The sequence below is a fragment of the Parasteatoda tepidariorum genome, chromosome 7 (assembly GCF_982258835.1).
Source record: "Parasteatoda tepidariorum strain Cologne lab strain chromosome 7, Ptep-v5.0, whole genome shotgun sequence".
NCBI lineage: Eukaryota > Metazoa > Arthropoda > Arachnida > Araneae > Theridiidae > Parasteatoda > Parasteatoda tepidariorum.
The window spans coordinates 97,484,253-97,510,758 of NC_141761.1; the positions used below are offsets into that span (position 1 = coordinate 97,484,253).

At 29.9% G+C, this 26,506-nt stretch overlaps 1 protein-coding gene across 1 annotated transcript in view; it reads left to right on the plus strand.

The window, feature by feature from the left end:
• LOC107456330 (cartilage oligomeric matrix protein) overlaps nt 1-26,506 on the plus strand; it is a 106,357-nt gene that overhangs the window by 63,745 nt on the left and 16,106 nt on the right. The window contains exons 13-22 of the mRNA XM_087168317.1: nt 3,206-3,313; nt 4,072-4,246; nt 8,012-8,130; nt 8,257-8,309; nt 9,803-9,888; nt 10,035-10,130; nt 12,839-13,017; nt 13,098-13,146; nt 15,696-15,783; nt 23,967-24,150. Coding sequence (XP_087024443.1) covers nt 3,206-3,313; nt 4,072-4,246; nt 8,012-8,130; nt 8,257-8,309; nt 9,803-9,888; nt 10,035-10,130; nt 12,839-13,017; nt 13,098-13,146; nt 15,696-15,783; nt 23,967-24,150 — 1,137 coding nt within the window. The remainder of the gene's footprint in view (nt 1-3,205; nt 3,314-4,071; nt 4,247-8,011; nt 8,131-8,256; nt 8,310-9,802; nt 9,889-10,034; nt 10,131-12,838; nt 13,018-13,097; nt 13,147-15,695; nt 15,784-23,966; nt 24,151-26,506) is intronic.

Here is a 26,506-nt window from a genome sequence, read left to right on the forward strand (position 1 = left end):
AAACTTTTGCACTTCTATGGATTTTTCCTCAAAACTTTGAAGCAATAAAAAAAAACGAGTTATGGTTTTGAATAAGTAATTTCAAACTACAAATTTGTCAAGTTTTAGATACATTTAAAATTTGATTTTATTACAGTTTAAACTGAGAGAAATTCATTTGGATTATTTTTAAAAAAAAATTCTTATACAGCAAATTGTTCAAACACATAATCTGTTACCGTTGTATACTGGTGGGACAACATGTGCCCCTCTAAAAAAACTAATGTAACATTATTGTCCCAGGATTTAATTGCGAGAAGTGAATCCAGATTTTAAAGAAACTTATTTTTAATATTATCAATGGTAAAAAAATTTTTCTCGAAAGAAAAGGTTTTAGAAATAAGTCTTGAAAGAGTTAAGATACTGTCATACCTGGAAATTGGCTATAGTGCTGGTAGAAGGAGAGAAGAAGGTATCGATATAGTTTAATAATAACGAAATAAAATTTTCTGAGATTATATGAATTAGTTTTTGAAAAGAAAGCAATCGGGAAGTTTGTTGATGGTACCTTTTACTGGATTCTACCTCTTGAAAACTGTTGAGGTAATTTAGTTAAAAATGCCTTTATATATATGCTAATTTGTTTTATAGAATTCTTTACGATCTCAAAAAAAAATGATTCTCCTAAAATATTAAACTTTAAATTTTTAAAGTAATGCAAACTTAGTTGGTGAATATACTAGTACTTTAAGTTAACATGACAATATTCAAAATAAATATTTTAATTCAATAAATTTGGATTAAAATATCGCTCAAAATGCTAACAAACGCTATTTATTTGTCGAAGCTATATTAAAATTCCTTTGAACTTGAGTATTTGGTGATTGAATAAATATTATAGTAATAGTTAACTATTTCAATTTACTTTTTCCAATTTAAAAAATTATTTTAATATTTTAGTAAGTTTCATATTTTACTGATGGCGCAGCTCCGTTAAAATTAAAGTTTTTCTACTGCTCAGTTTTGCTCAGAAAGTTTTTCATTATTACAATTTCTTATTACTTTAAAAATGAATTTAGAAAATCAAAAACAACGGTTCACTTATTTTAAAAAAAATTTCGTTTTAGTATAATTTGTAATCTTGCTTATTATGTTGGTTTTCGTAATGATTTTTTCAAAATTCTAGATTAGAAAAACATAAGAGACTAGGAGGCTCCGCCTCGCCTCATTTACCTACCCCTATAATTGCTTTTTTTATTTTTGTTAAACGTCAATATTTTCCATTAAACACATCATTTTACCATTAGAATATACAAGTATTGTAGGTTATTTTTTAATAGGTTAATTGTTACGAAATAGACGAAAGAAATTTTAAAAATTTCGAGATTTTTAAAATAATTATCTGTACTTGAGAAAACTTTTAACCTAAGAAACGCAGATTGTATGCCTCAATAAGTATAAATAAGTAAGATGTTATTATATTCATTGACGAGATTTAATAGCTCAAATAGGCAACGTTTTTGATTTCTCTTTATTAAGTATTTTTATGTCTAAAAATTTTAATATAAATTTTAAGATCGTATCCGACAACATGCAACCTCTCTCATCTCATTTTTTCAACAATTTTTGATTGAAATAAACTCGAAAGCGAGCATATACAATAAAGTAATAAAGATCTCGTGAGAGAAAATAAATTTTCTGCAACAATGGATAAATAATCAATTTTAAAGCTAAAAAGTTGAAAAAATAATGAAAAATTCGTGATAATTTCGAGCGAATTAATAATTTTTTTTAACAAAATTTGCGTTTGGTTTATACATAAAAAGGGCTCCTTCAGCAAGTTCAATTTCAATTCTGTAGTTGTGTTTCAACAGGCTAGATATCGACAAAACATGGTATTTTTTTCCCCACGCTTTTGGCAGTAAATAATTCGCAGACTAGCTGTCGAATTTTTTTTTGTCATTCTGTCGTATTCCCAAAAACATTTTCTACCTTTGAAATTTAAAGTTTATAAATGTGATAGATTTTTTGTGCATGTGATGCCACAATAGGCATTACATATTTCCTAACTTTTAATTTTTTTTTTAATTTCTTACACATATTTTTTTAGTCATTCTTAACCGAATTTTAATTAAATAAAATCAATTATTTAGTTTTTATTGAAATTTATAAAAAGCGAATATAAAATATGTCATTCTTTTCTTATCTATCAATGCAACGGCTAACTTTTTATTACAATACTAATGTAAGACTCATTAATTCACTGTCGCGACTAATCGAAAACAAAAATCTATTTATAACTCTTTATTCCTCATTTCTTACCACATATATGTTTCAGTTACATACTAATTCTCTCAGTTTTTTTGGCGATTCGTGATCGCCAAGGTATTTTTAAATGTAATATTGATTAAGGGGGTTGGCTTTATTTTTGGCTACGTTCTATTTCAATAAATCGCCAACTATGGATCTCTTCCTATGCTCCTAACTGTCAGTTGGGAACAATTCATTCACTTTCCATTTTTTGGAGACTGGGTTGGGCCTCCCTGTCCCAACTGTTGAATATCAATCTTAACAGGAATTCTCGATATGAAGAGAATGATTTTTCTTGATCCCTTTAAGAGTTTTTTCTTCATATTTTGAATTATGGCCATGTTCTATACTTAATAAATCAATTTTTCTTAAGCAATTTTATTCATTTCTCTGAGATAATTATCATTGCATTGCATCCAAATTAAGATGAATCTGTAACGGCCAAGAGTCAATGATGATACCTGAACTACCACTAAATATTTGGAATGATGATCACCGCCTCCATAGTGTAGAAACGCAAAATGTTCCGTAAAACAAACAAAAAACTGAAAAAAAATCACCAAAAATTGTATTAACTTTCGAAGAGATTGGAATTATGAAAAAAAAAAACTATGTGTTAAGTTCATAAATAAATATGGTTCTTCCATCATGCCGAATTTAAACGTTGTAAGTTGCATTCCTGCGGCCTGTACATCGGCCCGCATGATATTTCCCCCTATAACGGTTAATAATTCTGGAATTAATTATGAAATGTTTAATTTTTTATCCCATTATGTATTATAATTTGCAATTATTAAATAAAGGATGATAGTAATAAGTAATAAATTGATGATTTCAATAAAGTTAACATGAAGGTACTGTGTTGCATAACACCATTCACTGTTTAGTCTTTAAAACTGAAGTATTCATAATTTAGGACAACTGCCCGATGACTCCCAACAGTGGACAGGAGGACGCTGACAGCGACGGATTGGGAGATGCATGTGATGACGACGCTGACAACGATGGTGTGCCCAATAACCCGGTAAGAGTCCTATTTTAGAAACCTATTACTATACATTTCATATGTAAGGTAATGTATAACCAAATGTAACCTAGAACTATCTTTTAAGATTCTTATTCATAAATCGTAGTTTTATCATTCGATTTGTGCACAAAGTGGATGAATAGAAGCATTAAAACAATTTTAATTTTATCAACAGGAGTTCTATTTTGAACTCGTGGTTTGAAAACTTTCTTCTAACAACATTATATCCAACCGTGTACAAATAAATATTTTTAAATAATTTATTACTTAAAAAATTAATTAAGTAATATTTTAAAAATTCAAGTAAATAATTTTTGAGTAATATTTGAGTTTTTCTTTTGCGCAAAACTGCATAAACGAACATCAAAGGAAATATCTGTTTTAACTTTAGTACGGTGCAGTACACTTTATTCTCATTGTAAATGAAATAGGCGTCTATAGGTTGCGGGATATCCCTTGCCATTGTAAAAAGAATAGGCTTCTAAAAGTTTCGAGATATCCCTTCCCATTTTAAATGGAATAGGCGTCTAAAGGTTGACATATCCCTTCCCATTGTAAAATAGGAGTCTAAATGTTATGCGATGTCCTTTCTGAAACATACTGCTGATGGGAAAAAGTGAAATTAGTCGAAACCATGGTAACGGAGATTGGAAGAATGGGGAGAGTGAGGAAACCACGTGAACTTGGGAAACCTTTTCTTATTATTAAGAGTATAGCATTTCTAAAGAGAATTATAATAAATGATTTTTTTTCAGTCATTGGATAATTGTCCATTAACCCACAACCCAAAGCAAGAAGATACAGACGTGGACGGACCAGACAGGAGAGGGGATGCCTGCGACAATTGTCCAAAGATTCCAAATCCGGATCAAACAGATTCTGATGGCGACGGTATTGGAGATGCATGCGATCCAGATTCTGATCAAGATGGTAAATTTATATATCCTGAGGGATAACTGAATAATTCGGCTCTTTGCAAACAGCCTCTGTCATTCTAATTAGTCAACCAAGCTAATTTTAAAATTTTCTAATCAACTTGAAATTCCTTACGCTTATTACAAAGAGTCGTTCATACCTCTATGTAAATTACAAAATACATCATTGCTTACTCAATTAGCTTGATCAGGTAGTTTGCAATAAGCTCAGAATCTTGAAGGCTTATTGTGAATATCTTTATTAAACGTGTAAATAATGAAAGACTGTAAACCAAAGCAAGTTCAGTCTAATTGAGAAATTCATAATACATTTCCTAATTAGCTTAAATACAGATAGGCTGATTCTAGTTAGTCTAAAACAAAAGACTGATTAGAAAATACTACAACTTTTCCAACTACCCTGACGTCGTGCAATACAGCTAGCGTTATTTGCAACGCTCCGGATTTTACAATAAGCTAACAGCATATAGATCAATTGTAAAGTCTCATACACTGCAAATGTTATTGAAAAGATTCCAATGAGCTTGTCAATGAGTCTAGACTTATTAAAAAACCTCCAAATAGAAATATTTAATAAATTTAGACACTAAAGTAATATTTCACTTCACTTTTCTTTATTTAACATCAGCTTAAAAGGTTTTCGTAGCTTCAATATTGGTTGTGGATATTTTTACCCATTGGCAAAATGGTTCTTGTTTTGAGTTTGATGGCGTCATCACACTTTTCAACTGTGTTCAAGAGTAATAGTAAGCAGTGCTCATGGGTTGCTATGGCAACCGCTGCTGTTTGATAATTTTTTAGAATTCTTTTTTTCACTTTTAATTTTGTTATGCATTAAGTTGCTGAGTTTATTTATGAGATATGGGACCAGAGAGATCCCATGAAGCTTCTTGAGCTGTGAATAAAAGAGAATTTCATCATTTTAGTAATATATTTGTTTTTATTGTTTTAATTAAGAATCAGAAATTCTAACCTACAGTTTAAACTGGATCGTTTTCAATACTAATTCAGGTGAATATCAGACACAAAACGAGGTTTCCAAACTGATTGACACGGTCCCAAAGGTTAGAGTTGAAGCAGGAAAAAAAGTGAAGCCAAGGCCTAAACTTACCGAGGCTGAAAAAGCTAAAGCCAAAGAACGTAGACGGGAGAAAATGAAAAAATTAGACAACAATCATTGTGCCAATGGGTAACCTGTGATCTACTTTTGGCGATCACATTTTTTTAGATATCTTTTCAGTCGGAATATATTCTTAAGCTCCCATAGTTGACTTATAATGATATACACTTAAATTATTACATTTGAAATTTAAAAAAAAACTGATTTGAACATAAAGCCTCATAGCACAAGTGCTAAAATCAACAAAACTGTCTCAAATTTAAATGACATTACGCCCGTAAAAAGCAAAATGAAACAATGAAAAAGCAACTGCCTCACATAATAATATGAGACCCTTAAAAAGCAAAATGATACAATAAAATTTGCCTCAAATTTAAATGATATTACGCCCTTAAGAAACGAAATGAAACAATGAAAAACTGCCTCAAATTTAAATTAATTTAAATGATATTTTTTTAATTATGTGCAATTAATTCAAATGAATCTGACAACATGCGTTCTGAAATTATTTCCTTAAATTGGTACAGCATAAATATTAGGCATAAAAATATAATAAATATGTATATTCAATCAAATTTACTCTTTTTCATTTTCCATTGCTTTATTAATAAAAATAATGCACGTACTTTTCTTTATCTAGATTTATTTACTCGTTAATTTTTATGGACTAGTTAATTTAATCCTCTTAAAATCTACTTGAGTTAGTTGCACATTAAGTTTTCTGCTAAATATAATTTGATTAATACATTCTATAGAAAAAAATCCAATATTCTTTAATACCTTTAAAAACTTGATATATAATGTGATTGGTGATAAATTTTATAATATTAACAAACAGAACACAACTTCCTAATAAACAAGTTCCCCTTAAAAATCATAATTTACACTTTTTTTACTTCTTTTTGAAATCATTTTGCAAATTCTTATAATTTCGAAATTTAATTACTATTGAATCTTAAACTATATGCGAGAAAATATGTTTTATATTGCATTTATTCCTACGCTGTATTTGGGGTAGAAAAAAGGAAAATTAAAAATCAGTTTTAATATAACTTCATCCTTTTAAAACAGTGGCATTAGTTTTTAGCTCCTTAATTTCATTAGTGAACTGAAAACTGAAATAACATCTCTGCTTTAAAAGAGCAAAGTTGACTTCTGGCTAATTTTTTACAATCATAGAATTTATAATCAATATTCAGCAACCAGACATAGTAACGTCATCAAATCAAACTTAATAAGTGTCTTCAGCACTATTTAGATCAGAGAATAATAAATCCCCTAATTTATTAACCTTCAACAAATCAAGTAGCATTGAAAACCGATAATTTTTAAGTTTCTTGGCGTACATTCTTCCTTCTTTTTTTTTAGTCAGACATAGTTTATAGCAGTTTTTATCAAATTATGAGGAGAAAAAATGTCCGTTTTGCTTCCTGCTGCCTCAAACAAACTCAGAGCAAAACTCAGAGTCGTGACGGCTTAGTAGGAAAGACAATGAACTATCGTTTTGAAGATCTGGGTTTTGATCACCGGCCGCTTGAAAACTACAAGCTTCAGACCAATGAATACCATCTTATACGGGCAGGAATGTCAGTCAGCGCGCAATACTGATCACATTGCCACATCATGCCATTGGACACGAAACTATGACCTCCACGACCCCTTGACCCTTAATAGGCTGTTGCAGGGAAGTTTTTCTTTCTTTTGCATTAAACGCTACATATTTTATTAAATTGATTTTAGTTTTACTTTGGACTTCTAGAGTGAGACCAAATTAAAATGTGTATGCGCGCACTATTACATAAATTAGATATCTTATTACTAGTAAAATATCTGTGATCTGAAGCAGTACAAAGAGCTGTTAGAAATCTACAATTTCCATTGGTATATTATAATATTTCCGATTTTATGCAACAAATCATACATCAAATTGAAAGTTAAGCAATCCAATTTCAGTTACAAATTTTCACCATAAGCAACCACGTGGCCCACATACCATAAAACAACAACTGGTAAATTCTAATAATATTGATTAATAATAATTGGTTAATTAGTTAGTACTTTTGATAACAATTCCAAGAGTCATGGACAATTTGATAACAATTCCATCAAAAAACAACAACTGGTAAATTCTAATAATATTGATTAATAATAATTGGTTAATTAGTTAATACTTTTGATACCAATTCCAAGAGTCATGGACGCAATAGTATATTCAATTTTGTGTTTCAACTTTGTCAAACTATTAGGTAGTGCAGTAACAACAATTTGAGGGTTTTAAATTGAATATATCATCAGCGGATGTTTTACCTCATAGGAATCGCTATTAAGCTTTATTGTGTACGAGGCACTGCAAGCTAAGAAATAACACAGAGCTCGCGCATAGTTCCTAACAGGAGGGCCGGGATAGTCTGGTTGGTAGGGCACTGGGCCCATGTCCCAGAAGGCGTGTGTTCAATCCCCGTCGACCGAAGACTCAATAAATTTCATAACTGGAACATGAGGACGCCAATTGAACCATTTTCATGTAATCATTTTCAATGGAATTTCATGTATACTTCTTGGGATATCAATTACAGATGTCTTTAAATCTTTTATCAACTAGTTTTTTGGAGCAACAATACAGCTTAATTAAATATCTAGGTTTTCCGGATCCTAAGGACAATTGTCCTCGTGTGACCAATCCAGATCAGAGAGATAGTGATGGTGATGGACTAGGTGACGTGTGTGACAACTGTCCTTACGTTTCCAACCCTAGTCAAGTAAGTACATCTAATGAAACTTTATTTATCTACTATTTATTTATTTCGTTTATTAATGGAATATAGTTTCAGTTTCGATTTAATAAATTCGATTTTTTAAAAGTAATTGATATTAATTTCTTTCAGACTGATTTGGATCGAGATTTAGTTGGTGACGCATGTGATAATAATCTTGATAAGTGAGTATTATAACTTCTAGTTTTTTATGAAGCAAACTGCAGAAACCTTTAGAATTCATCAATATTTCTATGTTTGCATATTATCCAATGTTTATTTGTAGGTTCAAATAATTGCATTTGAAATGATGTGTAGAATCTATAAATAATACAGACATTTCCATGCAACAGAATATAAAATTTTTCTTCAAATAATTGTTTTTATTATAGAAAAACCGATACATGTTTACACATAGTTAAAGAATTAATTTTGAGTCTACATGGTAAGGTACTATGAACTATTCAAAGTTGTTCAAATATTTTTTTAATAGCTATAATGACTCTGTAAAAAAAAATCATCAGATCTCAGAATCTCAGATCTAAAAATACTCAGATCTTAAACCTAAAAAGCTAGCTTCGTAATCGTTGAATGCGGAAATAATTCGAGGAAAATATGCTTCTTTTTAAAAAAAAAGTTGTGGTTTCGGTCTAGAATGAATACAGACACATGATTGCTGAAAGAAGAAATAATCTGAAATTTCTTTTTTAGCGCTTAGTTTTCTATTTTTAATTTTTCCTCCTCTTGCACATCGAAGATATAAAAAAAACTGTCATTTTTAGCCATAAAAATAACATTTACAAAATTTAACGATAGAATTTTTTTTATCCAATAATAAGACCGAAACACGGATTTACGATCGTACTGAGTGCGTTGAAAAGTGATTACGAAAACGCATGATTCGAGATTTCCATGAAATATCATACTAACTGAAATACTAAATTTACTAAATGAAAATGTAAAGATAGAAAGAAATTTTTTCTCTCTAATAATAAGATCGAAGCACGGATTTACGATGATATTGAGTGCGTTGAAAAGTGATTACGAAAATATGTGATTCGAGATTTCCATGTAATATCATATTAACTAAAATACTAAATTTACTAAATGTAAAGAGAGAAATTTTTTCTTTCCAATTATGAGATCGAAACACGGATTTATGATGGTATTGAGTGCGTTAAAAAGTGATTACAAAAATGAGTGTTTCGAGAAAAATATCATACTAAAAATTAATTCGATCTAATTGTAACCAAATAAAAAAGAGGACAAATAAATGGCATTGATTAAATAATTCTTAGTGATAGTTAAATATTACTCTCTTATGTGAATAATTTTGTTCTCTGAATTTGCATACACTGAATCGAATGTGATAGAATATGAATCAGTAAAACTAATAATTTCCCAGTTAAAAGGATTTCATTCACAGATTAGTTCAAGAAAATATTTATACTCATTTTACACAGAATCTTTATAACTTCGAAATTATTAGATATATCGATGAGTTTTTTCAGTCTCCTTCGATTCAGCGTAAAAAAATGATTACGATACAATACCTCACTTGTCTAGATAACAATGTATAAGTTTAGAATAAATTTTAAGACCTTATGACCTATTGAAATGCATTGTTGTTAAAGTCTAATTCAAAAATAATTATATTTCATGGTTTTTCATTTATCAGTGATTTCGATGGTATCCAGAATAATGTAGATAACTGTCCAGACATTCCAAATAGTGACCAACTTGACACAGATGGCGATGGAAAAGGTTAGTTTTTAGTATTACGTTGTTTCAACGGTTATTTAAAGGATAAAAAAAACTTTAAATATTCCAAAACAGTATTGAAATAAAAAATTTTATTACCTTTATAATTAATTATATGTTAATAAACACAAGACACTTAACTTTTTAAGGTGATGTTTGTGATAATGATAAAGACAACGATGGTTGGCCAGATAGCGATGATAACTGTCCATTGGTACCAAACCCTGATCAAAAGGATACAAATCGTAAGTATTACAATTTGTATGAATATCGAGGGGGAAGGACTGTTTATGTCCATAAAAACTGATTTTAAGGGGAAAAGAAGAATGCGAACGTGGACTGGAAACACGGTCCATCATCACTGTGTAATAACTCTCGGGGAGACCCTATTTCACTTGCTACTTATTTTTTAATACTTAGAATCCTTTAAGTGCAACAGATGGCGATCCAGTCGTAATTTTTGTAAAAATTGAATATAAACTGCTCTTTTCAATTGAATTTTGTATTTAATGGATAAATCTTCCCACTTTTCTAGATTAGAGATATTAATTAAATTATGATAAATTATTCTTAAATCTCTACACATCTGTAGAAAGGAAAATCAGTATAATCAATTTTAGCCATAAAAATTTACTCAAATTACATTTCATTGATATATATCTTCACAACTAAATGTATGTTAGAATATTTAATTATATAGTGAATTAGACGACTTAACTATGTAATATCTTCTAAATTCTAATTTTGTAGGTAAATAAATTAAGTAACAATGCCATTAAGACCTTATTGATAAGGTATATAAATGAAGGGGATGAAAATTTAAAAATTAAATAAATGGTCATATTTACAGGGTGTTAGAAAACGGTCAAGTATCTCATTAAATATACATCCGATCAAAAAAGCGAAGACAAACGCATTCAATATTTTTTTAAAAAGTTATCCAATGATACTAAATTCGTGGAAGACCGAGAAATCATAAATATGAATTCCTCTTTTTTTCATTGCAGATTGGGATTCTCCAGAAAAAAGTTACCCTATGTGATAATAGGTTTATACGTTTTGCTTCGTAGATGGCACTGTAATCGAGAAAACTAAAATAGGGTACAAATTGTTTCAAATGGTGGTATCTCAAAACCTATCAGATTGAAAATAAAACAAAAATATTTCGGTATTTTTCTCGAAAAGAAAATTTTAAAAAAAACTGTAAACATTTTTAATTACATAGTAATTCTTTTCGATAAAAAAATTTGTAACATATCTACTTTTATGTTCTAAATATGGTTCACGAGAAACAGCGATTTTAAGAAGTTTATATTCTATTTTAAATTTTTGAGTATAGTACCGCTTTGAAGCAAAATGCAAAAAACTACGTGTTAAATAGGGTTGCTGTTTTCTGGGCAATCCGAATCTGCAATACAAAATTGGAATTCGTATTTAAAATTTCAGTGTTGTCCCACCCCTTCCCCATGGGGGGGGGATATTGACTGCGTCTACTTTCACGTTTTCGATCCGATTTGCATTTCATTACATACTTGGCCGTTTCCAACGTTTTTTAAGCCCTATATGTTATCAGAAAGCATCTCTGTAATAGCTTCTAAGACACCCAAAAATATTTATGAAATTTTTTAGGTACATAAATGAAGGGATTTAAAAGCTGCTATAACAAAACAGGAATTTTAAATTTAAAAACCCAAAATCATTCCTGAAAAGTTTTGAATGCCTCATAATTATCGCCTTTAATATATGTCTTCATAATAATTGTGTAAAATAAAAACGTAAAAAGGGGTACATATACTGAACTAATACTTAATATTATTTTGATAAATATTTACATATTAAATTGATATTTAAGCAAAAAAAATACTTTATTAAAACTTAAACAATTACAACTAGGGTGACGAGACTCCAAGCGTGAGAGCCTGCTTCATTTCTGGAGGAAACAATCATCAGTTTAAGGGTGGTTATTAGAAATACCTCTAAGATGTATAGAGGATTAAAACTAATTCCGATGTTCTTCATCCTGTCTTTGTCGCTACTGATTCGACATAATTCAATAACGTCTTCATTTCTTTGCTTAAATAATAAGTTTAGGATTTATTTTTGACAAGGAATAAAAAAAAATGTATATTAAAGACTATGATTACGGATTAGCCTGTAAATTTAAAAAAGTGTTTCACTTAATACGTTTCTGAGATATTTTGTGTAGTTAAGTTTCAGCATGAAAAAAGTACAGTAGAACGCAGATTATCCGAGCACTGATTTACCGGATTGTCCAATTATCCGGATTGTTCAATGATCCTGAGTTTTCATCCGACCATCTTCAAAATAAAATCGAGAAAAGGATTTTTTTTTTTAATTTTAACTTTCAGACTATTTGAGAGGGATTTAAAAATGGCTTCAATTATCCCTCTGGCGACTTTAAAAGGAACCTCGCGTTCTTTCCGCCTAGTCTCAAGGTGGATGGCAAGTAATTTCTAATAAAGGGAAGGTTTCTAATCAATTTTTAAAAAAAACTAAACCTTTTAAACACGCTATTTGCAATATGCAATAATAGGCATTACTACAATTGCCAATTATAAGAAAAGTTTGTTAAAAATATTTTCATAGCCGTTTTTTAAAAGTTGTCAATCTATCAGGATTTTTCGTTATTCGGATTGAGGTTGATTTGTTTCTCTGGATAATCGAAGCTATATTGTTTTAATATTTTACTCAGGAACGGAGTAGGTGACGCTGGTAGGTTTGCCATTTTCAATATGCAATAATAGGCACTACTACAATCGCCAATTATAATACTGGAAAAAGTGAGAAGAAAAGTTTGTTAAAAACATTCTCATAGCCATTTTTTAAAGTTGTCGAACCATCCGGATTTGTTGTTATCCGGATCGGGTTTGATCTCTATCTCTCCGGGTTATGGAAGCTCTACCGTATAACCTTGTTTTAATATTTTATTCAGGAACGGGAGTGGGTGACGCTTGTAGGTTTGATTTTGATGGTGATGGAAAAAACGATGACGAAGATGTGTGTCCAGACAACAGAATGGTCTATGCTACAGATTTCAGAGCGTATCAGACTGTTGTTTTAGATCCTGAAGGTGACTCTCAGATTGATCCACACTGGGTCATCTATAACCAGGTGAGAATTAAATTTCACTTTTGATTTCATAGAAACTCCTTTTTTAATTCATTAGTTGAACTACCTTTCTTGTTCTTTAGGGTGCAGAAATTGTACAGACCATGAATAGTGATCCTGGATTGGCCGTTGGTAAGCGCATTATAACGTTTTTAATTACATTTACTGTGTAAAAAGTAAATTTAACACTGGTAAAAAATCCTTATCCATTATTAGAAAAACATAAACCATTGTTAAAAAATTCCTAGTCCACTGTAAAAAAATCCTAATCCATTGTTAAAAAAATCTGCTCTGTTCCTTCATTGGATTTTCATCTCAAATAGCAATCCAGACGAGTAGAAGGCTATTCAAACAAAGGAAAAAATTTTGCATGTAATCCAACTCTTAAGAGAACGTTACATACCTTCATGGCAAATTCTCCTTTAATGACATTAGTAATTTTAAATTTTAAAGTGTTAAAAAAGTGAGTAAAGCACTGTAAAAAATTTGAGATCAAATTACGGTATAAAGTACCGGCAGTTTGGATGCATCATCTGCGAAATTAATTTTTACCGTAAAATTATACCATATTTTTCACGGTAACAATTATTTAATTAAGATGAAGCAGTGATTTACGGAAATTTAATTGTTATTATAGAAGTTACGGAATATCAGATTTTTCGTTCCGTAACATTATTTTTGGAAAATGGATTTTAGCCAGTTCTTTATACCATAAGTGCAGGTAAACCTAGACATTGCAGTGCAGGTAAATCTAGTAAGCCATGAAGTTTCAGAGGATGGGAAAATGTTTCCAAATACTAAAATGCCAACAAATTACGACAGGATTACTTCCCAACTGCGTAATTATGAGTAATTTTGCCTTATTTTTTTCTTTATTTTATTTTTATATAAGTACACCGACCAGCCTGCGTAGGGATTAGGGAACTGCCCTTGCATCAGAAAGGTTCTGGGTTCGAATCCCGGGCAAGGCATGGATGTTCTTTCCTTCTCTGTACTATCTGTTCTAACTGTGGGAGCAACGTTGGCCCACCTAATATGGTGCCCCTGAAAGAGGGACCAAAAAAACAGCCCTGTAAATGCCTGAACTGACGAAAAAATTTTAACACAGGTGGGCATTGGAAAAATTTTTTTTCATATAAGTACAATATAATACTGCATTTAGTCTCAATTTCAAAACTATTTTAATTATCTAAACCAAGCAAAACAAATAATTAATAAAAAGAATCGATAATTAATTATAAAAAATTACTTAATTCTAGGCGATAAAGTTTCAAAATTATAGAGAGAAAAAATACGAAAAGTTTAAGTTATTAAATGTTCGCATGTACCTTAATATAAAACAATTAATTAAAATACGCATAAAAATATTACTAAATATCAAATTTGATACTCATAATACTATGAGATTTCACTTGACTACTACGCTGTCATAAATTTCGCCTTTCAAACCCAAGGTACATTGAACCTGCTTGTTCTTCACTTTATTATTTTTAAATATTAAGTAAATATAACTTTAAAAGCTTTACATAGTTCGCAGAACTACTAAGTCGAAAGGAAAAAAATATTTTCAGAATAACTCAAGAATATAATATTTAAAATTACTTCAGTTTCGACCACGTGGATTTAGCGTCATTTTTCCAAAACCATTTCAGTTTAATGTTCTGTTAAGAATTCTACCCAAATAATTTAGATGTTCTGTATTTATAAGAATCCCCAGAAAGCTTATACGTCCACGAATGTTTCAGTGAAGGTAAAACTATAAATTTTCTTATAGCGTGTTTTTAGAAACCATTATTAAGAAAAGAAGGCCCACATATGTGGATCGAAGTAATGAAGAGGTTAGATAAAGGTTTTATTTGTCTCTTGTAATGGAGTTTTGGTAGATATCGACACTAATGATGCCTCAAATGTAGCGGAAAATTTAAAATATATATGTTTCTAGAATAATTATACTTAACTAACAATCTAGAACAAAATTCATTTCTAATTATCGTTTTACAATTCTTTTCAGTTTCATCAAACATTCAAATTAGATCATAGGAATTTAATCCAATGTCGAATACAATTGAGTACTTGAGAGGAAGTGAAGTTAACTCGAGAAGAAGTGAAGTTATCATGCTTACACATGCGATTTAAATCAGATTTAATTGGATACTTGTAAACGACGTCACGCGTGTATGTCGAACTTGGTTGGTCTTAGAATGAACAAATGGTAAGATTTATCAACGATGACGTCACTTGCAAGTATCCAACTGATAAAACCTTTTCGATAGTCAGAGAAAACGAAGAGATATTGAAAGGCAATTATTAGAAATTTTAGAAAAAGTTTCTATCTACTATCAAATTGATTTTGATGATTTTTTACCTCGCCATCCCCATAAGTGATTTAACAGATTTCAATTGCGTTTTTGTTTCTTCCTCGCTTAAATGTTTGGTTTATGACTCCCTATATGCATACTTTTCAGCTTCATATTTAACAATTACCGCATATTAAGAGCTGTGATAAAGTAACACACTTTCCACACCTATTTTTTCCATTTTTACTTAATTATCTGAATCGTTTTGAAACACCATTCTCTTACTGAGTGTTCAAGTTCATAAATATAACGTGAATCAAGTTCATAAATATAACGTAACGTAGATTTAAGCATTTTCATCAAATTTCTTTTTTTCATTTGTAGGATTTCATGCTTTTGGTGGAGTAGATTTTGAAGGTACTTTCTTCGTGGATACAGAAATTGACGACGATTACGTAGGATTTGTTTTCAGGCAAGTTTGAAATTTCAGAAATCTATATCTCATGGATATCTACAGTGGAACGCCGATTTTACGTTTATCGTCATGCTACCTTAAAAAAAACGTAGGATACGGGATAACGTAAATTCGGGGTTTAAAAAAATCTAAGTTTATTTTTTAAAAGTTAACATTCACGAGGGGAACTACTAGAAAAAATGTGCAATCTGTACATGTTTTTTACTTTTAGATGCAATGTCAATAATATCATCCCTCTCAATATTTGGTACTGTTTGCAAGTTTGCTTTGGTTTACATTCGCGATGTTTTTATGCTTTCAAACTCTTGACCAGATGTAGGTATATCCTCCGACATTTTTTGCTCATCTTCCATCATTTTTATCGCTATCATCGGAAGTAAGCATTAAATCAGATATTGAAAGAATTAAGAAGTAATGGGATGTGCGATGCAGTCTATAAACGTGTCATCGAAAATCTTCAGACATGCAATAATATTCCAAAGAGCCAATGTTCCCGTTGGATACCGAGTAGCTTCATTAAACCCTAATAAACAATTATCCTTTTAAAATAAAAAAAAATAAAACTCAGAAAAGTTTGTGCGAGCTCTGTAGAGAAAAATTGATTTTAATCTGTTAAAAAAACGTCTAGAGTGGGATCATTTTTTAAAAGGAAAACGTATAATCAGACAAAATTTAACATTATCGGTATGGGCAATTTTCACCGACCAGCAGAAAATGACGTAGGAAGCGGGATAACGTTCGAAACGAACAACATTAAACCGGGGTTATAGTGTATTTAAAGAAAAATAATTATCAAAATAATCAATAATCAAATCAGTCAATCAAAATATCAAAATCGTATTGCTAAATTTGAATTAATAATATGTGAAATACCATTAAATTAATAATTAAAAAATAAATGGTGTTTTATTGAATTAATATTACAATAATAGGATATGAATTATTTAATTAATATTCTAATAATTAGTGTATCATTAAACTAATATTACATAATTAATGTAAGTGTTGTCCAAAAAGTTCACTTATCTAGAAAAATACGTATAGAATAAAAAAAATTAAGAGGAAATATATCTATAATTACCAGCATAAAATATTCTAAAATTTTATATAAAACTCAATTCCCCACCAAATTGATTTATCTCCTGGGGGTACTTCTATATCTCAAATAGAATATTTGATTTTTTATTACACTGATTCGGATTTTCAAGTAATCACCAGTTGCATTTTAGTTATGACACTAAGCTAAAACTAAGCCTGAAACTTAAGTATAGTTTGGTGGGGGCTGAATTTAATGCTATTAGATAGTTTAAAAAAATATCACACATGTTTATTTTAATTTTTTGATCTAATATGAATACCTCGATATTTATGGTTTATACCCCTTATTCATTTTGTGGATTACAGCTCCATCTGTGAATTAAAGACATAAAAATCTGTCTGCCAAATTGATGAACATATTCTTGGTTTGTCCAAATCTACACTGAAAAATTTAGTTCCTATTTATAATTTTATTTTATTACAAACTTTAAACAGCCGACCCGTTTTTGGGTTTATGGCTATCAATGTTTCGTAGCCTAGTAATTTTGAACCCAAACCAGAAGACAAAAGAACTTCTGGATCAAAGAAGCCTCTGCGAAGGACTTTTTGATCAACTTACCCACATCTGCATTACACAGAAAGGAAAGCCATAAAATCCTATTATAGTCAGCCAGACAGAAAGAGGATTTTAATCCATGATCCTTCTTCTACTGAGGTATTATCGACCAGTCATCGCTGGGACATAAAACTGGGTCACCTTGTTTGAAGCGGACCGTACCTCTGTTAAAGATTTTGTTTTATTTTATTTTATTATATATATCTTTGTCTTATTTTACTTTATTTATTTTATTATAAACAGTCAACACATTAATGAGATTAGAAATTTTAAAAAATTTGCAGTTTCCTTAGGGGATGAGGTTTGGGGTTTGCGTTTGGTATTATGTAATGCATCGTTCGAATTCACACGTGTATTTTCAGAATTTTGAACCCGTGTTTGATTTTGAACATATTTTATAGTTTCCATACTTTTTTGGTATTGTTATATGACGTATTAGACACGCTCTCAACCCTGAAAAATTACAACTGAAACAAGTTGAGATAAACATAAAATAAGAGCATTCTTTGTAAAATACGTTAAAATTAATGATATTTATCAAATTTATTGCCTTACGTAATGCAGAGTAATTAATTAACGTAATAAATCATTAAAATCCGATATTTGTAATTTAAATCCCTTAATTAGAATTTCGGATAGAATACACTTGAAAAGATAAAAATAATAAAACTGATTATTTATTTATTCACAGCTCATTACAGAAGCGATTTTTAAACTTTTCACGCTTTTATTTAATAAATTATTCCTAAAAGAACGTTAAGACAAGTATGGAAATGAATACATGAATATTTAACAACATCAATTTTTGAAAAGAAATAAAAAATTAAACTATTATTTCCCCCATTTTTATAAATTTAACATTTAGGCTAATTTGTTTTGATTTATTTTCACTAAATAATTTTTTGTGCTTTTAAACTTAAGGCAAAAAGCATTGTAAAATGAAATTTATTGCGCTATTAATGCATATTCAATTAATATTTTTTTGGAAAATGAAAGTGTTTTAACGCTTTTCTTAATTAATATTATCATATTAATTTTATTAGGAAATTTATTGTTTTCGAAAATGTTCGAAATAATCTTTTAAATTATATCTACCTAATTTTCATTGATCGAATATTAAATTAGTGCATATATTTATGGTTATTGCTATCTACTTTATAGCACTAATTCTTTTTTAGTTATAAAGAAATTTATTTCATTGCATAGGTAGCTATAGAAATTTTAAAACTCAATTATTTCTACTAGTTGTATGTTTAAATTACAGTTTATCTTTTATAACTGTTGTTAACTATTACCGAAAACTGCCAGACTGCATTTTTGTTTTATTCATAAACTAATTTTTGGTCCAAATTTTTAAATCCATAAAATTTAATATATTCTGATTTATATAATATCTAGCGAATCAGTACCTACAAGTTTAGGAATAATTTTTAACTAGATTTAATAAAAATTAGTATTTGTAAAGAACTTTATTTTTTTTAAAGTGCCATTTAGCATTACATATTCTAAACTTTTAAATTTATGAATTACGATTTATAAGTTAGTGACTTTGATCTTTTGTAAAATGACATACTAAATTCAAAGTTAAAAGAACAAAACCAAACACATCTGACGAAAAAAAAAAGAAAAAAGGAATGTATACTAAAGCACCTTGAGTCAGTCGTAAGAACTGTAATTGTTTAAAGATAAATCTTTTCAGGGTCTATTTTTGGAATAGTTTCTTTTACTTGTTTTAATTCCCTTACTTTTAAATAACACAGTAATATGAAAATTAGTAATATAAAAATAAATAATATGAAAATTAATAATATGAAAATTACTTTTTTGAAGAAAAGGGATATTTTATTTACGGGTATTATAATATGTATCGTAATTCTTTTGTTAGCTACCATCTTATTTTCAAAAAGTTACTACTTCATATGGTTTTACATTATCATTGCTGTTTATAAGATTAACATGCAATATCCGATGTTAAGTGGTTTATTTCACTATAATAATTGTTAATAAAAAAGCATTATACAGTGTATATACATATATTTACTAAAAAAATAAAGTTAAAAATATCGAAGAAGACTTGGAAAAAATATATAAATTTTTTAAAGAAAAGAAAAATTATTAATACATAAACCATTTTTTAAAAAATTTAAAAAACCAGAAAACAAAATAAGGAAAGATATAATCTCGTCATCGGCAAAAAGACTGCTTTCTAACCTTGTATTAATGTAGGCAAAGCAAAATATATCAAGACAATAGTGTGAGGAGCGCCCAAAAAATCTATGCGAAAATTGTACATATTAAGCAAAAAATGCAAAATAAAACGTATTAAGCAAAAAAATAGATAATAAAACATATTAAAAAAATGTGAAATAAAACTTATCAAGCAAAAAATAGATATTAAAAAAATATATATAGTCAAACCCCGCTATAGTGAACCTTCAAAGGATCGAAATTTTTGTTCACTATAACCGGGAGTTCACTATATCCGTTACGTAGGTAATTTAACTAATGGTTCCCAAACTACTCCCTTTTATTACACATTATTCAAATAAATGACTGAAAAATATTATGTAGTAGCAAAAAATGTGTTATTTTTCATTATTCTTCGTCTTGCGTGCAAAGAAAATTTATAATTATTATAAATTTATAATTATAATTTGTAGTTTTTAGCTGATGAGCAATCCTCAACATCAGATATGGAAACACTTCCTGACTCTCAGATAATTTTTCCTGAATTTCTGTTATTCCGCTTTTTAAACCTGTCTAACCTGCCATTCGAGCACATAATATTAGTTTCATGAAATCGCTTAATACATTTATCGTCATTTGTCCAGATAGTGGAAGATTGCGGCTTCTTCGAATGGTGAAATACTTCAGCAATGCTTCTTCAACATCCTTGAGATCTGATTTTTTTCAACTTTTTTCTGCCTTCTAGATTTTTTTTTATGAACAGAAATTATTAATTGTCTATTTTTCCATATGTTACAAACTCAAGATTTGAATAATTTATATTCCCTTCAAATATCAATTTGATTGCATCCATTTTCAATTTTTCTGACTATACCCATTTTATCATAAATGGAGAACCTTTTGCGTTTACTGGTCTCCATAGTTAAATTTGAGACACTTGTTTGCAGACTTTTTTTTAACTGAACTGAGAGCAAAAAGGAGTTGAAATGAGGGCCTTATCAACACATATTAGTGTCCAAAACTTTGACCAATAACGAATAATTACTCATTCCCTCTGACAGAAAATGCAGATTGATCTCACTGACACCTTACAGGTGGATCATCTGCCAGGCATCTGCTTGGTTTGTTTATGGATTGGAAAGTGAGATAAAAGAAGCAAACAGGAAAAAATGCTTATCACTACATTCCCCTCTGTAGAAGGTTTTAAACATTGGTATATGTATTTTATTTATTTTGAAGTAGAAATTTCAAAATTATTACAAAAAAAAAATAAAGAAAAAAATCAGTCGAAGACAGAAAAAAGTTCATTATATCCAACTTCCTCACTTTTTTGGTTCACTATATCCACAAAAAATAACATTATACGTGCATCGCAAGGCACGGGACAGAATATTTCGTCTACTATATCCTGAGTTCACTATAGCGGGGTTTGACTGTATATATTCTTTTAATTTTATATATATATATATATATATATATATACTGTCATAAAAGAAGTGCTATATTTTAAATAAATTGTATCATATTTTATTAAAATAGATAGTAAAGATGGTAGATTGCAATTAGTGCCTTCACATTTCGCAGAAGGTCATTTTTAGATAAGATGAAATCATATTATATGCTCGTTTTAGTTAAGTTGATGGTTTTTCTTGAATTATTAACAATGCAGATTATCTATACCAGAGTTCATAAACCACAATTATGTTAATGCACGTCTGTCCCACTGTTATTAATGGTTAACGATTATAAATGAAAAAGATGTTTAACTTTTGGCCATTGACTGGAATGCATTTGTATGAAATGAGTAGAATATATCTCTCTTGTGCATTTGATCTGTTAGTTTTGCTAGAGATAAGGGAGATGATTTCCTTTTATGAAAATGATACTACTTACCAAAATGACCGTAAAGTTCGTGGCTAAAAACATAACTCATAAAACATAAATGCGGCTGCATATACTACGACTATATACGACTACATTAACTAAATATTTCGGTATAGTAAAAAACTAATTCAAGTATAGTCTAGCTATAAGCATATTTTATTATAGTAACCATATAATGAAGAATTAATAATTAACGTTAATTTCGAATAATTATTCATACGTTAAAAAGTATAACTATGAATGATAAAGGTAATATGTCGTGCTCAGATATTTATATACAGCTACTTTTATTTTATTTACTTCATTTTTATTTTATTTTTTAAATTTATTTTTATTCATTTATTTTTATTTATTTATGTATTTTTTATTATTTATTTTTTTTTCATTCATTTTATTTGAAAAAAACTCTTTCTCGTATAACTCCAGAGCCGTTTGTTCTATCATTAAATTTAGATAGAGGCTGCTAGGGGAAAATTTAGTACCCATTTCTAAAATCCGTTCGAAATTTTCAATTAGTTCCTTCGGAAGAGCAGTATGAAAGTTCTTTCCCTTCTAAGAACGCCATTGATAAAAATGCAACTGCAGACGATTTTCGGGTCTTTAAAATATTTTAAAGATAACAGTGATATTTGCTAGCTTATAGCTCTCATTAAAAAAGTGTTTTTTGCACGTTCTATTATTTCTATTTCATTATGTCAGATAAAATCGACGATCAGTATTAGTCTGATAACATTGGCGGATTACGTCACCAAATTAGTATTCCTAAAGTCATTAGAAACTGAGTGTTTATTTTGTTATAGTTGTGTCTAGTTTGTTCTTATCTATGCTTTAAAAACGTGAATCTATAAAACTGAATAATTTAAAATCAACAAATAGAAATAAATATATTATAAAAAAAATGTTCTGAAAGACAAAACTAATAGAGAAATAGTACTAACTCATATAAGAGAAACGTAAAAGATCGGCAAACTCTTATTGATGCCAATGATGCTTGATTAAATTTGTTATTACGTAATGATTTAATTTAAAAAAGAATTATGTGTCAAAGATCACCATATTATTATTGGCTTATGAGGTTTAATTCATTTTGGTAATATGTACACATTGAAATAAAAAATCTAGCTATGCGTTAAAAAGAAATTGGAAAATGGTGTTAATTTGTTTAAGAGAAACGTAAAAATTCGTCTCAATATTAGTGACACCAACTATGCCCCATTAATTTTGGTAATAAGTTTCAACTGAAATTTTTTAAAAAAAACTATGTCCTCCAAAGTTCTATATTGTGCGCGTGGACTGTGTATAAACAACATCTCCTAAAAATGAGAAGGCCTTCTCGCAGGTGTTTTCAGTTGTCAAGTAGCAAACATAAACTGCGCAGAGGAGAAGAAATTTAAAAAAAAAAGCCAAAACCCTCGGAGTACTAAAAGATTGAATTTATCGTTTATGATAACCCGTGCGAAGGTAGTCTCTCTGTTCTGGACGGTGTTAGTATACATAACTGTAGAGGTTATAACACACAAAAAAAGTAATAATAATAATAATAATCAAGATAGAAAGCGCAGAATCGCTTGCTCTATTAATAATACTTTTCTCAAGAAATGATTTTTTTTCTCAGGAAAATTTGACTTTTTCTCAGGAAAATTTAATACACAGAATGTTTTTTTTTTAACAGAAAGTTAAATTATATCTAAACCTCTCCTCTTTACGATTCTCCCTTTTATTGAGGGAAAGGGGAGGGATTTGAGGAGGAGGATTGAATTCCTTCCATGAATTCCGTGAGGCATGTTTTCTAATGAATTTTTTTTTTACGCTGAATTGAATAAAACAGATTCTCCTTCTCTAATCACCCTTATTTCTCTTAAAAAAGGGGGAAGAGTTCAGATTAGAGTTAGGGAGTTTTCGGGTATCATTCATAATATAACAAAACTTTTTGTCAAGAAATACCTTGAGCATTATTTTTTCAGTGGAAACACCCTCTTTTTGCTGTAGTAACTGTACTGCAAACAAGAGAAAACTCCGAAACCAAAGAGTTAATCATAGTTTTTAAGAATAAAAATTTAACAGCTATAACATGACAATAAACTCTTTATCTATTTTTAACTGGTAACACTAGACTGAAAATACCCCTTCTTAAATCAATACCTCCTGGAAGAGAGAAGGCCTCCGCACGGGTTACAATAAACAAGAAATTTGATTCTTTAGTAGTCCAAACATAATCATATCTTTCATATTTCCCTTTCTGCGCAGCTTCGTAGACTGAAAGTATTGAAATTTTTTTAATTATTCCCCACTGCGCAGTTTACGTTCGTTATGTCAGATTACAAAATCGATCCGTGCTAAGGCCTTCTCTCGCCTAAGAGGTGTTGCTTAAACCCCTTCTAGAAGGTAATAACATTTATGAAATCTAAACATTTTTATGTATGTTTCTCTTTGACATTTTCTTTTTCTTTTTCAGCTATCAAGACAACTCCAATTTTTACTCTGTAATGTGGAAGAAAAAAACTCAAACTTACTGGCAGGCCATGCCTTTCCGTGCTGTGGCTGAACCCGGTATCCAACTCAAACTAGTCACTTCTGCAACAGGACCCGGACAAATGATGAGGAATGCTTTATGGCACACGGGTGATACACCAAATCAGGTACACATTGTACCATCAGTAAAAATGTCATTGAATATCATTCCTGTACTATTTATAAATCTAATATCATTTTCAAGGTTACGCGATTTCCGCGTACTTTCCTACTATCCGTTAACCCCTTCCTTCTCGCTCCCGTGAAAATGACGGAATGAGGTTTCACTCTCTATTTCTCGCTCCCGTGATATTTCCGGGCTGGAATGCTCAGTGAATTCAACGCGCCAATAAGAATATAACTAATTCCCTTCCCATCCCTTTTGCCCGGAAAACATTTTATTTCTCATTTTACACACCAGATGGCAGCACATGACATTAAGGTAATTGTAGATAGTTTATTTTAAACTAGATGTCAGCACTAATCAATTTTCAGGGATAAAAAATAGGCACTTTTATGACCGTTTTCTTGAAAATTAACCGATCGTTAAAGGGTTAATGTGGTTTTGATAAATATTACTTTTTTCTCCGCACCACTTTTTACTGAAATGTACTGCCATAAAGAAAAAGGCAAGATTTGCCGAAACCATGGCAATGGAGAAAGGAAAAGTGTGGAAATCGCATAATCTTGAAACACCTATCCTTTTTATAAAAAGTATTAAATTGTATTCAAGGATGTTTTAAATTCTAAATATATAGGATGACCAGAACAAATATACATTGAAGTCAATTATTGTTTTTTTATCTTTTACTGAAGTTTGAAATTGTTTTGAATTAAGTTTTTATCCAAGCACGCCTGCAAACATGTGCACGAGATTTAGTTCTGTTATTCAGAGTACTGCTCCAACACACAGAGCTAAAAGGACTCAAGAATAGTGTAAGGTGAAATTTTTCTGATTTTTTATATCCACCTAATCCACTATATTTGAATCCAATAGTTTCTCTGTTTGGTCCAGCTTAAAAATAAGGATTTGAGCTAAACTTCATAAGAGTTATGCATTCCTAAAGGAATACAAGACAAAAAATCGGACAAAATTTCAAGAGGGGGATAGTGGCCTATAGCAGAAAATTTTGTGACACATTTGAAGTCTGCATTAACCTTGTCTTTATGAGAGCCGTTATTCCTCAAGAGAGAATCGCTAAAGCAAAAAACTGCGACTTTTCTCAGGACCTCTCTGATAGATGGCAGCACCATCTACTTGTAAGGCCAATTTCACAAGTTAGACATAGATCAGAGGGGAAAGAAAATTTTCTCCAGATTTCAGTATCCATGGTATCATTTAAGAGTAAATTAAAACTAAATCATATAAGAGAAAATTGTAGGTTTTCTTTCCCTTCACTAATTGAATTTGATATATTTTGTAAGTATATATAAGATTTTAATTATAATTTTTAATCGACCGCATTTAGTTTTATTTAAATGATTTTAATTACGTATATTTTTAAGAAATATTTATTAATTTCCAGTTTATTTTATTAATTTTTTTCCAATGAGCTGCACAATCGGTCTTGCCGATGAGCAGACCTAGTGCGTTTTCCAGAGGTGGTATCCACTCTTTCAGGACCACCACAATGGGTGAGATACCGTTGGTCATGTTAATTTGGGCGTCTAGTTTCTGCCACACTAGATGGCAGCACCGAGACTCTATTTGGATGCTAAAGTGCACTAGGAATTTAATTTTGCCGGAAATGCCAAGAGCCAATAAGGCACTCTAGGGATCTTTTACATGCCGCATAATCATACGACATGGCCGCTGAGGATTTTCTGCATCCCGAAAATCCGGTGTCTGGGCAGGGGGTCGAACCCGCAGACATTTCCAGTATATTATAAATATAATAAAATTTTTAAAGAAAATTATTCAAATAAAAAATATTTAAATAAAAAAAAACATTCAAATAAAATAAATCTATTTTTTCCTAAAATAATATATTAAATCAGTAACCCTGATGCTGTGATGCTGTACGTACATCTATCTAAAGGTGGCTATTATTTCTTATGAATCTGTTAGCCAGTGGCTACTATTCTAAATTTCTAGTCTAGAGCTCTAGTAACGGATGGCTGTTCGAAAAAAGTTATTTTTATCTTTAATTTTATGTTTTCTTTTGATTATTTTTAAAATTATCATTCAAATAGTTTTAAAAATTACTATTTTATCAAATTTTAGTCAAATAGCAACTAAATTAGCGAGCTTCTTAAATTTCATAAAAAATGATAAAACACTTAAATCTTAATGCAAATTTGGACAATAGTTTTTAAACTAAAATAAACCAATATACAGGTATTTTGATAATTAAAAGCATCAGCTTAAATGCGCACGAACAGCCAGTTCATAATAGGAAAGCTACCCTAGTGGCGTACAATGACATTACAATGAGAATTACATAGCAAGAGGTGCTATGTAATACCTACTTCCTCTCAAAGCTT